This window comes from Diabrotica undecimpunctata, chromosome 8 (genome assembly GCF_040954645.1).
Source record: "Diabrotica undecimpunctata isolate CICGRU chromosome 8, icDiaUnde3, whole genome shotgun sequence".
NCBI classification, from domain to species: domain Eukaryota; kingdom Metazoa; phylum Arthropoda; class Insecta; order Coleoptera; family Chrysomelidae; genus Diabrotica; species Diabrotica undecimpunctata.
In genome coordinates, this window is record NC_092810.1 from 137954622 (window position 1) to 137969746 (window position 15125).

General features: G+C 36.1%; 1 protein-coding gene across 2 annotated transcripts in view; it reads left to right on the plus strand.

Annotated features, from left to right (window-relative positions):
* Positions 1 to 15125, plus strand: part of skd (mediator complex subunit skuld) — a 185262-nt gene that overhangs the window by 57100 nt on the left and 113037 nt on the right. For both annotated transcript variants that reach the window (XM_072541134.1, XM_072541136.1), the window contains exon 2: positions 8682 to 9042. In XM_072541134.1, coding sequence (XP_072397235.1) covers positions 8682 to 9042 — 361 coding nt within the window. The remainder of the gene's footprint in view (positions 1 to 8681; positions 9043 to 15125) is intronic.

Here is a 15125-nt window from a genome sequence, read left to right on the forward strand (position 1 = left end):
TGTGACATCCATAATCCGTCAGGCGACAACATCTGATAATTCCAACGATAAATTCGACCAAATGGTTGCAGTTGCAGGACAGTCTCTAAATCAGATGGAGAAAAGGAAATTAAGGGAATTTCTTCGGCAGTATCGTGATATTTTCGTACCGAAAGGAGGAAAGACGGGAAGAACTACGGTTGTTAAGCATAAAATTGATACTGGTAATGCTAAGCCAATTCGTCAAACAGCTCGACGATTACCACAGGCGAAAAGAGAGGAAGCTGAAACGATTGTTCAGGAAATGAAGAAAGACGGGGTGATAGAACCTTCTACGAGCCCATGGGTCTCTCCGGTGGTCCTGGTTAAGAAGAAAGACGGAACGACGAGGTTCTGTGTGGATTACCGTTTGCTGAACAACGTTACCAAGAAAGATAGTTATCCTCTGCCTCGGATCGATGACACATTGGACACATTGGCTGGAAGTAAATTGTTTTCTACTTTGGATTTGAAGTCTGGATACTGGCAGGTAGAAATGGACCCAGTAGATAAAGAAAAGACAGCCTTCACCACAGGATCTGGATTGTGGCAATTCAACGTTATGCCATTTGGACTCTGTAATGCTCCTGCGACATTTGAGAGGCTTATGGAAAATGTGTTGAGAGGGTTATCTTGGAAAACATGCCTGGTTTATTTAGATGACATAATCGTCTTGGGGGAGACATTCGAAGATCATTTGAGGAATTTAGAAAACGTTTTTAATCGACTTAAAGCTGCCCAATTGATGCTAAACCCCAAGAAGTGCCAGCTATTTCAAGGTAAAGTCAATTATCTGGGTCATATAGTCAGTAAAGAAGGAGTGGCCGTGGATAAAGGAAAAATCGATTCCATTAAGGAATGGCCAAAACCAACTGACAAACATCAAGTGAGAAGTTTTCTTGGACTATGTACTTACTACCGGAGGTTTATTAAGAAGTTTGCAGATATCGCTAAGCCATTAACGCGACTTACGGAGGAAGCAAGAGATTACCGCTGGGATACAGACTGCCAAAATGCCTTTGAGACCTTGAAAAAGCATTTAATAACAGCACCAATTTTAGGGTATCCACTGCCAGAAGGAGAGTTCATCTTAGATACAGATGCAAGTAATGTGGGAATTGGAGGAGTGCTGTCTCAGATTCAAGGAGGACAGGAACGAGTCCTCGGATATTTTAGTAAAGTTCTTTCAAAACCTGAGCGGAATTATTGCGTCACGAGGAGAGAACTTCTAGCAGTAGTTAAATCAGTAGAGCACTTCTATCAATACCTCTATGGCAGAAAGTTTCTAATCCGAACCGACCATGCCGCCCTTAAGTGGTTGATGCAGTTTAAGAATCCAGAGGGTCAGATAGCCAGGTGGATCGAACGACTCCAAGAATACGATTTTAAGATTGAGCACCGAGCCGGAGTTAGCCACAGAAACGCTGATTCTCTTTCCAGAAGGCCATGCCCAGCAGAGTGTCCCCACTGCAACAAAACGGAATCCAAGGAAGCAGCAGTGCTAAGAACGACGATTGTCAACGACGACTGGACGCCTACTAAGATAAGGGAAGAACAAGAGAGAGATCCAGTTATACAGAAAATCCGAAAATGGAAAGAGGAAAACCGTCGACCACCTTGGCAGGAAATATCAAACCTATGCTCAGTAGTTAAGACGTATTGGGCCCAGTGGGACTCATTTATCATCGAAGATGGCTTGCTTAAACGAGTCCTGGAAAATGATGACGGTTCAGAGAAGAGAAGACAGTTGGTGATCCCAAAGAGCAGAATAGCCGAAGTACTTCGTCAGTTACACGACAGTCCATCGGGAGGGCATTTTGGTGTAAGGAAAACCCTTCAGCGAATTCGGGAACGGTTTTATTGGATGAACAGTTCCGACGACGTAAAAGACTGGTGTAAGAAATGTACTATTTGTGCTACGAGTAACGGGCCTCACCGGAAAAGGAGAGCTCCTATGAGACAATATAATGTTGGAAGCCCGTTTGAAAGAATAGCTTTGGACATTGCAGGGCCATTTCCAGAAAGTGAAAATGGGGGCAAGTACATGCTGGTAGTAATGGATTACTTCACTAAGTGGGTCGAGATTTACGCACTTCCAGACCAGAAGGCCGCCACCGTTGCAGATAAGTTGATCCAAGAATATATCAGCCGATTTGGAGTGCCTTTGGAGATCCATAGTGATCAAGGCAGGAACTTCGAAAGTGATCTATTCCAAGGAATATGTGATAGACTAGGCATGAAGAAAACAAGAACTACCGCGTATCATCCGCAATCGGATGGTATGGTAGAACGAATGAATAGGACAGTTGGCAAGTATTTGACAAAGATGGTGTCCGATCATCAGCGAGACTGGGACCAATACCTTCCGTTCTTCACAATGGCCTACAGATCTGCTGTTAACGAATCAACAGGCCAGACACCAGCCAAAGTCTTATTCGGACGCGAAATGCGACTACCTTGTGATCTAGAATTTGGGTGTCGACCTGGAGAAGATGTAGCAGGTGAAGATTATGTGATCGAATTACGAAGAAGAATGGACGATGTACATGAGTTGGTCCGTTCCCACCTTCAGATCGCTAGCGACCGAATGAAGAAACGGTACGATACACAAGCCGAAAAGGGTTGCTTTAAGAAGAACGACAAAGTATGGCTGTATAATCCCAAGAAGCGAATAGGTTGTTCTCCCAAACTGCAGCAGTTTTGGGAAGGTCCATACCTCATCATGGAGAAGATCAACGATGTCATCTACCGAATAAGCAAGATTCCGAGGGGAAAGCCGATGATAGTACACCATAACCGGTTGGCATCTTTCGAAGGTGACCACGACGTAGATGAAGAAGTGGAAGTAAACCAAGTCCAAGATGTGTTTGACCTCACGTTTGAGGAATTCATGGGTGCCTATGGAGGTACCGGTAAAGCAAGACATGGTGTTACCACTGAAGAAAAGCAAGATCTACTCGCGCTCCCCGATGACTACTCGCTGGCCCTTACCATCCCGGCCAGTATCAAAGACGCACCAGGGTTGGCATCCGTCTTTCGAAGGAAGTTTGGTCGAGTTGCAGAACTTCAATGCCAGGTGCCAGCTCCCGGTAAAACCTTGAAACTCCAAGATGCATCACGTTACCTTTTCTACCTGGTAACAAAAGACACTGCCCGTGACCAACCTACCTACCGAGATGTATGGGAAGCCTTACTTCAATTGAGAGAGCACGTACTAGAGTCCGACGTGCAAAAGTTAGCCATGCCAAAGTTGGAGTGCCGCCAATTAGATTGGAGGGTTATCCGAAATATGGTGGAGGAGATCTTTAAAGACACCGAAGTCCAGGTGTTCGTCTGTTGCAATCCGCATAGTTACTGGTGCGGAGAGAAAACCGTCCCTTGTCATTTTTATACAACTGGAAGTTGTAAAAGAGGGTCCAGTTGCCGATACCAGCATACAGTTCCGGTTCCAGTCCCGACAAGGTTCCAGGAGGAACCATCTTTTAATAGGGGGGCAATGTTACGATAAATATACTGGCCTAACTTTTATGACTAATTATTCTGTTTTATTGTAGAAATTTCGGTGGAAGTCTAGATTCAAATTATGGTGAATTCTCCAACTTGATGTTCTCGACTATTCCAGTATATCAGGATTTCGTATATAAATACAACATTTTTATATGGAGAGACAGTTAATACTCAAGACCCGCGCTCGCGAATTTGTACGTACGGATATAATAAATTATTGTCAGATAAGTTAATATAAATAAAGAAATAAATTAAATCCGTAAGTGTTATAAATATTGAACCTTTTAATAAATTCACAACAGTAGACTTACTTAATTTTGAACTAGCTTCGCATATTTATTTTTACTCTCAATATAATATTTATAATAAAATTATATTTCTTGTTCGCACTACATTATGTTAATAACAACCATCAACCTTAAAAAGAGAAATCTATGAAAGCGGACAGTGTGGGTAAATTTTTTATCATGAAATGCGTATATATATGTTTATTCGAAATTAGACTTTTAAATAGATTCTTTCTACTTACAGCTACTGATACCTCAACAAATTTGTGTAACGTTCTTTCATTTAAAACGGTACATCGAATATACCACTAGCTAGAACATTATGCAGTTCAGTTTGTAACCTTTGGTAGCAAGAGCGGCACACATGTTCATTCGTGCGGATACACTTGAGACCATTTAAACGCATTTATGGTTGTACTTTCGCAGTTTTTTACAAAAACTATAGACCAGTTTTCACAGAAAAATTTTTTTTTCGCTGTAGTATAATATAATAATACTGCAAAGCGTAGAAATGTCTACTAAACTCCATTCGCTTAGCTGGGGCATATTTTGACAGATTCATTGTCGGAAACCTACAACACAACAATTCCTACTTCTCAGTATTAATAGCTGAAGTATCCTACTATTACAGACTTCTTTCTTTAAAAAAAGAAGAATTATTCTAAATAGTCGAAGTGTATACTAAACCCATCAAATTTTGGGTAGTATATATTTAAAAAATATATATTTAGTTGTTATAATTTAACATAACTATTTATTATATGGTGCAGATAAATAAATATTGATTGTCAGTAATTCGCAAAGTTCTATTTTATTTACTATTTAGTTTGTTTACTATTAATATTGGCTATGACTACGTGTGCTTGGTTGTATAGTAATTTCCAGCCACTTTTAGTCTGTCAAAAAGTAACTACCTTCGCAAAAAAATAATTACTAAATTCACTAGACAGTTCGGACTGGGAATAGTGAACCGAGTTTATAATATAGTAATTACATTGTTGCGGGGCAAGTTAAGATACAGTGTTTTGATTGCTTTGACTTTGAAACTTTTTACAACTATAATCCCTCTTGTGATCTATACAAACCTTGTGTTATCAATCAGCACGTGCCAAGACAGTATAGAAAAAGAAAGTGTGGTGCGAACCATATGAGTTAAATCACGAATAGGAGGACATCTAAGTGTAGGCCGCTCCCTACTCTAGATGAAATGATAATCTAAACATAGACAGGGCAGGGTATGAAGTTAAAACAGACAATTATTTGGTTATAATCAATTTAAGGAGTATAATTGTCAACAAAAGAGTTTAACAGAACATTGTCAAATATATTAACGAGTTCAGAAATTAAAATTTAATACATTAACCAATAAAATGATTCAGCTTTATTTTTCCTTCCTTAAAATTACTATAATTTCTTCGCCTGAATTCCCAAATGCTCCTGATTTGTCACTAGGTCTTATTTATATTCTTTTAAAATTATTTTCAACATATTGGTGATGATTTTCCTTGATATACCTGTTGGCTACTCAAATTTTCTATATTGACTTTACGGAATTTTAATTTCGACTCCAGTGTGTGCAAGGAAAGTCCAAACCTCCCCCTAACCAATGGCGTGTCATTGGATAGGGGGAGATGTAACGAAAAGAGGAAGTAAATAAATCGATAAAAGTGTTCGAAGGACCCAAAAGCAAATTAAGCGCCAACCTACTTGTTTTAACTTTCATATTTTTCGATTTCGATTTTTGAAAGAACACCACTCAACTCTACAGACACGAGCAGAAGTGCCTAGATTGCTTGTAGACCTAAGTAAATAGTTTGCTCAGGTTGGAACGTTCCGGGGAGAACACCAAGAGGTCGGTCACCAACCAGATGTTCTGACCAAATTCAGAATTCAGCACGCCGTTCATTCTACAAAGCATTTAGAGCAGCTGAAGAGAGAGACCAATGGAGAAAATTTGTTAGGAGTATTGGAAATGACTCAGTAATGGGGAAACGAAAAGAGAGATACGAGAGAGGATCTGATGCAATTCGACGATGTCGGAAGTGAATTTTTGCAAATTCTTAACCTTTTGACACCAAATTCGAACACTGTGTATCTACAACAACTAGCCTACATTTGTCCACTGCTGAACATAGGCCTCCCGTAAGATTTTTCACCTATTTCTATCTTGAGCTTCTTGCATCCAATTTGTGGTGATTCTCTTTATATCATCCGTCCATCTAGTCGGTAGTCGTCCTCTGTTTCGATATGCCTCTTGTCTTGGTCGCCATTCAAGAATCTTTTTGGTCCATCTATCATCTGTCAATCTAGCAACATGTCCGGCCCAACCCCATTTAGCCGTGGCTATTTTTTCAACTGCATCCGTAACTCGTGTTCTTCTTATTTCTAGGTTTGGTACTTTATTTCTAATGGTAATACCTAACATTGATCTTTCCGTAGCGTGTTGTGTAACTCTTATTGTTCCGTTTGTCAGAGTTAGAGTTTCTGCACAATATTTAAGGACCAGTAAAACACATTGGTTAAAAACCTTTCTTTTTAAACAAACTGGAATATTAGACTTGAACATGTTGTTCAATCTACCTATGTGTGACCTATCCTTCTTTTTATTTTATTCTAGATTTTATCGCTGACTACAAGGTTGGTCATAAATTTTGTCTTTAGGGTGTTAATTTTAAGACCAATTGTTTATGATGCTTCATAGAGCGTTTTGCGGCATTTTTGTAGCTTTATCAACTCTTATCAGATATTATTGATATCTTCGTGAAATCGGACACAAGCTGTATTAGTTTCGTAGATACCTACTCTTAATCAAGGCAACAAAATATTAGGTGTGTAGTTCTTTAGGTAAATATCACCTTTTTTGTGCATTATGGTTATTATTGCATTATGCCATCGGGAGGGGATTACGCCTCTTGTCAAACAAACATTGAACATCTTTTTTAGCACATTTATTAACGTTTCTCCTCCTTCTTTTACTACTTCTATGACTACCTCATCTACCAACATTAGTGATCTTTGACCCATTCAGTCGAAACTCAAAAAGATTCTTTTACCAAAGAGGAATCTATGTACTAAGTGTCAAGCTTCTAGGGCTTTTTCTACAACATTTACCGCACAGTCAGATATCGTCTCCTTATTTGTATTTCAAGATCTCTTGATGCGCAGAACTTCGTTTCTCACTAGTAAGATCTGGCGTATAATTTGCCACAGGTTGGTCTGTGAGCACAGTGCGGTACCAATATAACTGGTAGTTGTAATTTGCAAGTATAGTATTAGGGGAAATTTTACGATACGGGTAGATGGTCGATCTGGAAAACTCTCCGTTTAGTGGCTAACTGTTGATGGAGTATTCTTTTTCTGTCACGTCGTTCCTTATAATCCTTTGCGAGGAATTCTTGACACTTCCCAGTAAGATGTTAAGCCATTTCTAGGGTTTGACATCCTTATCGACATTTGCCATTTTACTCTTTAGGTCTTTTGCGATATATTTCTGGTAGTTTTTGATTGAACATTGTATTTCGGAAAACAAATAGTTTGACGCTGTATTGTAGACATAGTTCCGGTTATCTTATTGGTTTATGCGCATTTCTTGTTCCCTCAGTTTAAGTAGTGTTTTGTCGTCTGCTGCGTAAATTGCACGGTGTAAAGCAGATGTCTCTACTGCTTCTGAAAATAAGATCATAAATGAGTTAACGTATTTTTCTAATTGCTCTCCTATATATCCATAAGGTTTCTCACTCTTATTTATCGCGGGAATGTTTTTCCTTGTATTGTAGTACGAGTTTCTGTGTCTGTGGTAGAAGTATCCTAATTTTTTGTTGAAGATTTCATATTATATTATTAAGTATCAAATTATTTGTCTAGATACATGTTCTTGTCTAAATTTGTCTTACACTATATTTTGTGTAAATGTCCATCTTACAAATAAATCTTCATAAACGATACATGGTAATCTTGTATACATCGGTCATTTAATTTTCTAATTAGTAGATACATAGCTTTAATGAACCAACGTCTATTTAAGTTATATTATTCATTCTTACTTTCTAGAAACAATTGATGTAGGCAGACCAATTTAATTAAATCGTGTTGCAATTGTTCTAATCGTAAAGACACACTGCTTCGTTCAGTTGCATCAGGTGTTCGATTGCTCACCCACAGTCGCCAAAAGAGAAAGTTTGTTGACTAAATATGAATAACCACAAAATAAATATGTAAGTGTACCATAAATTACGGTTCAGATCGATAGAAGTTCCAGAATTCATGTTTAAATAAAGTTTTGTATAGAGAATGAACAACAATGTAGTAAAATTTGTTGGTTTAAGCGTAAAAGAGGTGTCAGCCATTGTTGCGTGTTCGTAATGACCTCGAAAATACTATAGATTTTTGTTATGTGTATTTTTAAGGCAGGCAATAATAATACAGTAATTGTAAAAGACTAATATGTTCCGTACACACCTAAGACAAATGAATGAAGTGAAAAGAAAAGTACTTTAAAAGTGTGTAAAGCGTTTAATTTCTAGCTGAGCGCTTTTGGCTAACAAAGCCATCTTCAGGGCTGTGGTCAAATTTTAAAAAATACCATTACAAAAGAGGGATCTCATCGTTCAAAAAGAGGAACAAATTTTAGCATCAACATTTAAAACACGTGCATCCCATCCGTCTGGAGATATGCAGGCGACTGCAGACAGGCGCAAACAATTAAAATATGCTGTGCTGGTCATGATACGGATTTGCGACGCTCCGGATTTTTGACGTCCCGATTTCTGACATTTTAATTTATTGACAATGTTATGAAAGTCAAATAAATACAGTTAATTAGGTTTCGATAGTTTTTTTATTATAATAATTGTTTATTTTTGGTTACAGACTGAACTTTCTGGCATCAAATGGCGTAAACTAGTATGGAGCGAGGCGGACAGGAACAGCGGCAGCGGTGGAGGCGGCGGGGTAGGCCACCACGGCCCACCTCCGGGAGGTGGGAGCAGCAGTACCGAACCGTTGGAGGACCCGGTTCTTCGGAGTTACGCGCGATGTCTTGCAGCTGACATTCTTTGCGTATGGAGGCGCGTTTCCACACCCCGAGCAGCCGATATGTTTGATCTGGGCCCGCCGCCGACGTCTCAACCACCACCACTGAGTCTGGCCGCCTCCAAAGAGTTGTGGATTTTTTGGTATGGAGAGGAGCCAGATTTGAATGAGTTGGTGGCTCCTGAATTGAATATGAACGGTAAGTTTTTTTTTATAAAATTACTTTAATTGTAAGTTATTTAAACAAAGAAGGTTTTTATGTTTCCGATGTCATATGCTTTTATAATAAACGATATTTGCGAAATATGTCGGGAATAACTGGATTAATATCTTGGCGTTGAGATTATTACGGTATAGACTTATTAATTTAATAAAAAATCTTACAAATCTATAATCAAACTCATCTTTCTTTTCTTTTTCTTTTTTTTCTTTGACTGATTTTTAGAAATTTTTGTCTTGAGGGTGACCTGTCCAGATTCTCATTATTTTGATGTTTTGTCTGTTCTGGACAGCATATTTTATCTTACCAAAAGTATACGAGCCCTTTCCCATATCAGTTGGTCCAACGTTAGATTGATAAGAAAATTAAATTTTAGAGAACAAAAATAAAAGCGCAGCGTACTTTTTAGAAATTTTAATGCATCGAACAAAATGCAGAATAATAATAAATTTAAAAAACGCATAGAATATGTAATATTAACAAAAAAATGTGAAAGTTTATCACTGAGTTACATCCCCTTTATTTTTAATGACATCCACAATTCTTCGAGGCATAGTTTTTACCAACTTCTGATAAAATTCTAATGTAAAAGAATTCCATATTTCTCGCAATTGTTCCTTCAATTCGTTGACGGACCTGGCAGGATGTTTTCTCAAAGCTTTTTTGAGAAAAATGACGCGACTCCTACTTTCTCCAACACACATCTGGACTCATCACTCCATTGTATTGAATCCCATTGCGACTGAGTCTAATCTTTATGCTGTTTTGATCATCTGAGTCTATTTTTCTTTTGTTGTTATGTTAAAAGTGGCTTTTCCTTAGCCTAAAATAAAATGAAATTTATTAAAAACAATTCGTACTAATTTTTTTAACTATAAAACTTGGTAGTTACTTTGTAAGTACCAAATCCTAATTTGTGGGCTTATCGGTGACATGTTGATCTAGAAACGTGTCTTCCAATAACATCACTCCATAAAACGCTTAAATCCATAAAATTTGCTCGTCGATTTTTCACTATAATGCGTCTTAATGCCCTTCGATCTGCTTCGGTTATTTTACTTTTTCGTACATTTCTTGGTTTTGTGACGACCGAGCCTGTAGTTTTGTATCTTCTAACTATATTTCTTACACTATAGCGTGACAATTGCAACATATTCGGGATTTCCGAATTTGATTTTCCAGAGTTAAAAAATCTAATAATGGTTGAACAAATTTTCTTATCGATAACTTTACCTCGACCCATTGTACAATCCACACCCGGCAAAAAGCTTTACAATACTACAAAATGCATTTGACATTAACTGACAATATTGTTGTTTTAATGTCATTTTTCTATAGCTACCTCTGGATTTAACGTAATTATGAAAAAATCAACGTGTATGTTGACATAAGTGAAGCCACGGTTTAGTGAATTTTTTTAATTGTTGAAAATAAATAAAAAACCATAAAGGTAATGTTTTTAATAAATATTAATAAAAATGCCATATTAATTAATATGGGAACTTATAAAAACATGCAGAGTATAATTTGTTTGTGGTAATCGACTTAAACTGCAAATTCCATAGGTGGGTCAACTGAAATGAGAAGAGGCTCGTATTCATCTAAAGATTTCTATTTATTTGTGTAGGGCTTTATAATAAAGCGATTATATTACAGCACAATACGTTCCATACAACTGTACGCGTCCGACACAAAAACCACGATCATATGTGACTATGACGTGAACGTATTCTTTACACCTACACACCCCACTTCTTAATTACTCAAATTAAGAGAAGTGATAATGTAGTCGTTAATATTATCTCCTACTAAAGTGCAATCACCTTTACATATTCCGTCTTTTTTCCACACTCTCCATTTTTCTTATAACCAATATTTTTAATTAAAAACCCACTTACTTTTGTCACTGCAGTGTCTGATTCATTAGGTTCCAGTGCATTTCCTTTGGAGTAAGTACCCTTTCAGAAGAAGCAACTGGTGTCCTACACCGTTGGTTCGCCAGCCGCCCAAACGAAACACCAGTGGTGGATTAGAACCATAGCAGTTTAAACATTCATCTCAAACAAATAACATTAGCGACAAATGTATTGTTAATGATTCGACGGCAACGCGGAATGAGGAGACCATTTCAATAATATTTTTCAAATTTTGATATTACCCTTTATAGTTCCAGAGAACTGGTTTCTCTTCAGCAGCAGTTATGAAATCTTCTGTATTGAAATCCACATTAACTTCCATACTTAACATGTAACAAATTATTAAAACTAAACTAAAAACAAGACACTAGAAATGGCTCGTGTGAGCGCTTCGATTTAAAGCAATACTCTGCTAAAAAAAAACGGTGTTCGGTGGCCGGCCTGGTGGCGAAGGTGAGACACACATCGGCGACTACTGAGCCACTAAAAGTTGCTCGTCTGTAATCGTTCATTTAAAACAATGTTTTACTCAAATTGAACACTGGTGTCCGACACCAGTCTTCGTCTGAAGGGGTACTAAGCGGTAAATAATAGAGGTGACAGTACACATCCTTGTCTGACTCCCCTAATTATTTCGACTACATCACGCATACAGATATTTCACGCCCAATTTTCACTGCTGCTGACTGAGTGTAGTAGTTCGCTTCTCTGAGAAGCATCTAATATACCTTAAGAGTTTATTTATATACTTTAGTTTAAAAGGAATTTGCTTGTACATATCTGATCTTAAATAATCTTCTTATATATCCATTAAAATTATAAGTGACAATAGTTCCAAATACTATCCGTTGTACTATTTTTCTATTGTAACCTTTCGTTTAGACATTTCTTTAAATAAGTAATTAAAGTTATTGTTTTGTTCAAGCAATAAAACTTTTTATTGTCTATTAAAACTTTTACATCACCTTCAAGCTGAATTTTATTTCGTTAAAATATTTATAGCTCCATTGCAATGATTAAATCATAAAATTCCGATTAATATATATTTTCACTAATTACCGTAGCTGTTGATTCCACAAAAGTAGTTAAAAAAATTATAACAATATGAATTAGCCCGATTATTTACTATTGAAATTATTTTTTTATATTTTCTCGTGTATTTTTCAGTAATACTAAACCGGAATGTTTGTACATATACAGACTGAACCAAAAATCTTGAAACGCCTAATTATCTCTTAAATGGACGTTCCGAATTTGACAAAAACAGGGATACTCCTATTTTACAATATGAAGATTGGAAATTTGATGTTTGTAACGTTGCCAGATTCACCATTTTTCTGATATCATTAGTCACTTTGGTTTTTTAAATACAACTCCCTGTATATTGTACCTTTATTGGAATCTTCTCTTCAATACAAGTTCAAATGTATACAATACTTTCGATTTTATATAGTCAGGAACATCTTAAAAAAATAAAAGCCTGGAAACGCCTAATCGTTTCAATAAACATTGCATAATTAATATCTACCTAATCAAAATGTCCTCCGTTGTTAATTTGACAGAATCCTAAACGATGGTGAAATGCGTCTATTACATTTCTCCGTTTTTGTCTAGAAATTAATATGGATTCATCGATAATTCTTTGCCTTAGCTCTGCAGCACTTGCTGGTTTAGTTCTCCGAATTCTACTTTTCCAGTATTTTAAACAAAAATAATCTCTAGGATTCAAATCGGGTGAACGAGGAGGCCATTCAATACTACCTAATTTACCAATCCATCGTTCGGGAAATGTTTGATCTAAATAACGCCGAACATTTACACCAAAATGAGCTGGAGCTTTGCCTTGCTGAAACCATATCTCATTAAAGTTGGCTCCAAACTTGTTTTTCAGAGCAGTTACAATTTCATTTCATTCACTCATTCAAGAGCGGCTGACACTTCTAGCATCAAAGTTATGTTACGAAATATTAAACAAAAACAAATAGTAGTTTTAAATAAATTTTTAAACATGAAGTTATATAATTTTTTTTATCATAATTGCGATTAAAAGTGATATAACATATGTTCAGTAGTTTTGCGCACATTATCAAAATATAACTTATCAATTACCACAATGTATTTACAATATATCTTAGAATGATGTAAAAATAAACAGTACCGCTTGGTTCATGTTTATTATTGTTACTAAAACATCTCATGTACTACCAATTTCCTGCCACAAGTAAGCGTTATTACGTAATGAGTTTCTATCAAAATATCAGCTGTGTCAAATGTCAACTTTACAGATAACGTTATCAAACAAAAACTTTACTTTGTGGACTTTACCTCGGTATTCTGTGATAAGAGATGCAATTAGTGAATATCTAAAAACGAATGGCTGAAATAACACAAATCTAATATTAAAATAGAAAGAACCAGAAGTGGATAACCGCGGTATTATAGGTTGGTACTTTTTGTTCGTGTTCTTACTGTACACACATTATAATCTTTGTTTCTTTGTAGTCCAGGCGATATCTGTTCTAAAACACCCTGATTTGGGTAAATCGTGTATGATCCTATTTTTTTGCTATTTTTCTATTATCCTATAGAAATTATTAGAAAAATCATTATTTTCCTCATTTTCGTTGTTATATCTCGGCAGCTATGCATTTTGGAAAAAATTTGGGACGACAAAAAAGTTTTGCAATTAAATTTCCTACAAGATACACCTACAAAACCATTAAAAAAGAAGAGTCAAAAATCAATGTTTTTTCCATAATCTTGTTCAGGTATTTAAAAGCCACACAGAACCTTCAAAATTTACCCAGAAAATCTTTTTAATATAAAAAAACACTACACAAAATTTCAGCATAATCGATTTAGTTTTCGCAAATTAATTTTTCAATCTAAATTTTTGAAAAAATATCATTATTGATTCGGGTGCACTCGTAAGTTGTACACTTTCAAACAATATACCTACCTGTTAAAATGCTTCTTCCGATTAAACTAGTAACTAAAATTTGTCATTTATTACTTTGAAACAACTTTATTGAATAAAGCTACCAAAAGTTAAATATAAAACCTAATAATTAATAAAAATTAAATAATATCAGTACTATTTTGGAATTCTGTTTGTCCTCCATGTTGGAAAGTTTTTATGTTTTTTTTACACTGAAATTTTTATACCGCTGTTCTTTGCAATATTTTATATTTTTACAAAACTGACTTAGTTCTGTTTTTTCTTACGTAAAACTGAACGTATTGTATTTTAATCTGTATGGTTCATAAGTTAAGCTATTTCTTCACTTCCATCTATATAAGATGCATATCTTTTGTAAGATAAACCATGTGCAATTTTTGTCTCTATGGATATTTGCTTATTTAACTACTTTGTAGATCAACTGATGTGTATGAATTAATAAATGAAACGGCTGAAAAAAGAGCTGATATCCTCTTACACTCTTTAGAAGTTTAACATGGATTAAATAATTGGTATCTGAAATTGACAGATGACATCTGGCAGGTATCTTAAAATACTAATGGTTCAGGTTAGTATGTTAAAATATCCGCCATGATGCATTTAAAAACAACATACATCTTCTTTTTCTTTTTCCTCTTTATAAGCAATTCTGCTTGTTCATTGGCAGATTAATACCTCTATAGAAGGTTGTCGATTGGTTACTTATCTCTGCTATTTTGACGACACGGGCCTCTTCCATTCTGCTTATGTGGTTATTCCATTCTTTTTTTTTTCTATTTTGTCTCCATTCATTTATACACCGTACGTTACATTTTCTTCTAATGTCTTCACTTCTCTTTCGATCTCTCAGCGTATTTCATATAATTATTCTCAGTACTCTCATCTCTGCAGTTTCCAGTAGCCTTTACGTTGCGGCTGTGTCGGGTCTTGCTTCTGATGCATATTATGTCACTATTGGCTTTATAAATTCTTGACTTCATCTCAGTGTTAATGAGAGACTGTTTCGCCATATAGTGTTATTAAGGCATCCTGCCAGTCTATTTGCTTTTTGTACTTGATCTCTCACTTCTTTGTCCAGGTTTCCATAGCTAGACAGTGTAATTCCCAGGTATTTTATTTCCATTATTTGTTCAATACTGATGCCATCAATTTCTATTTTACATCGGGTTGGTTCTTTTCTGACTACT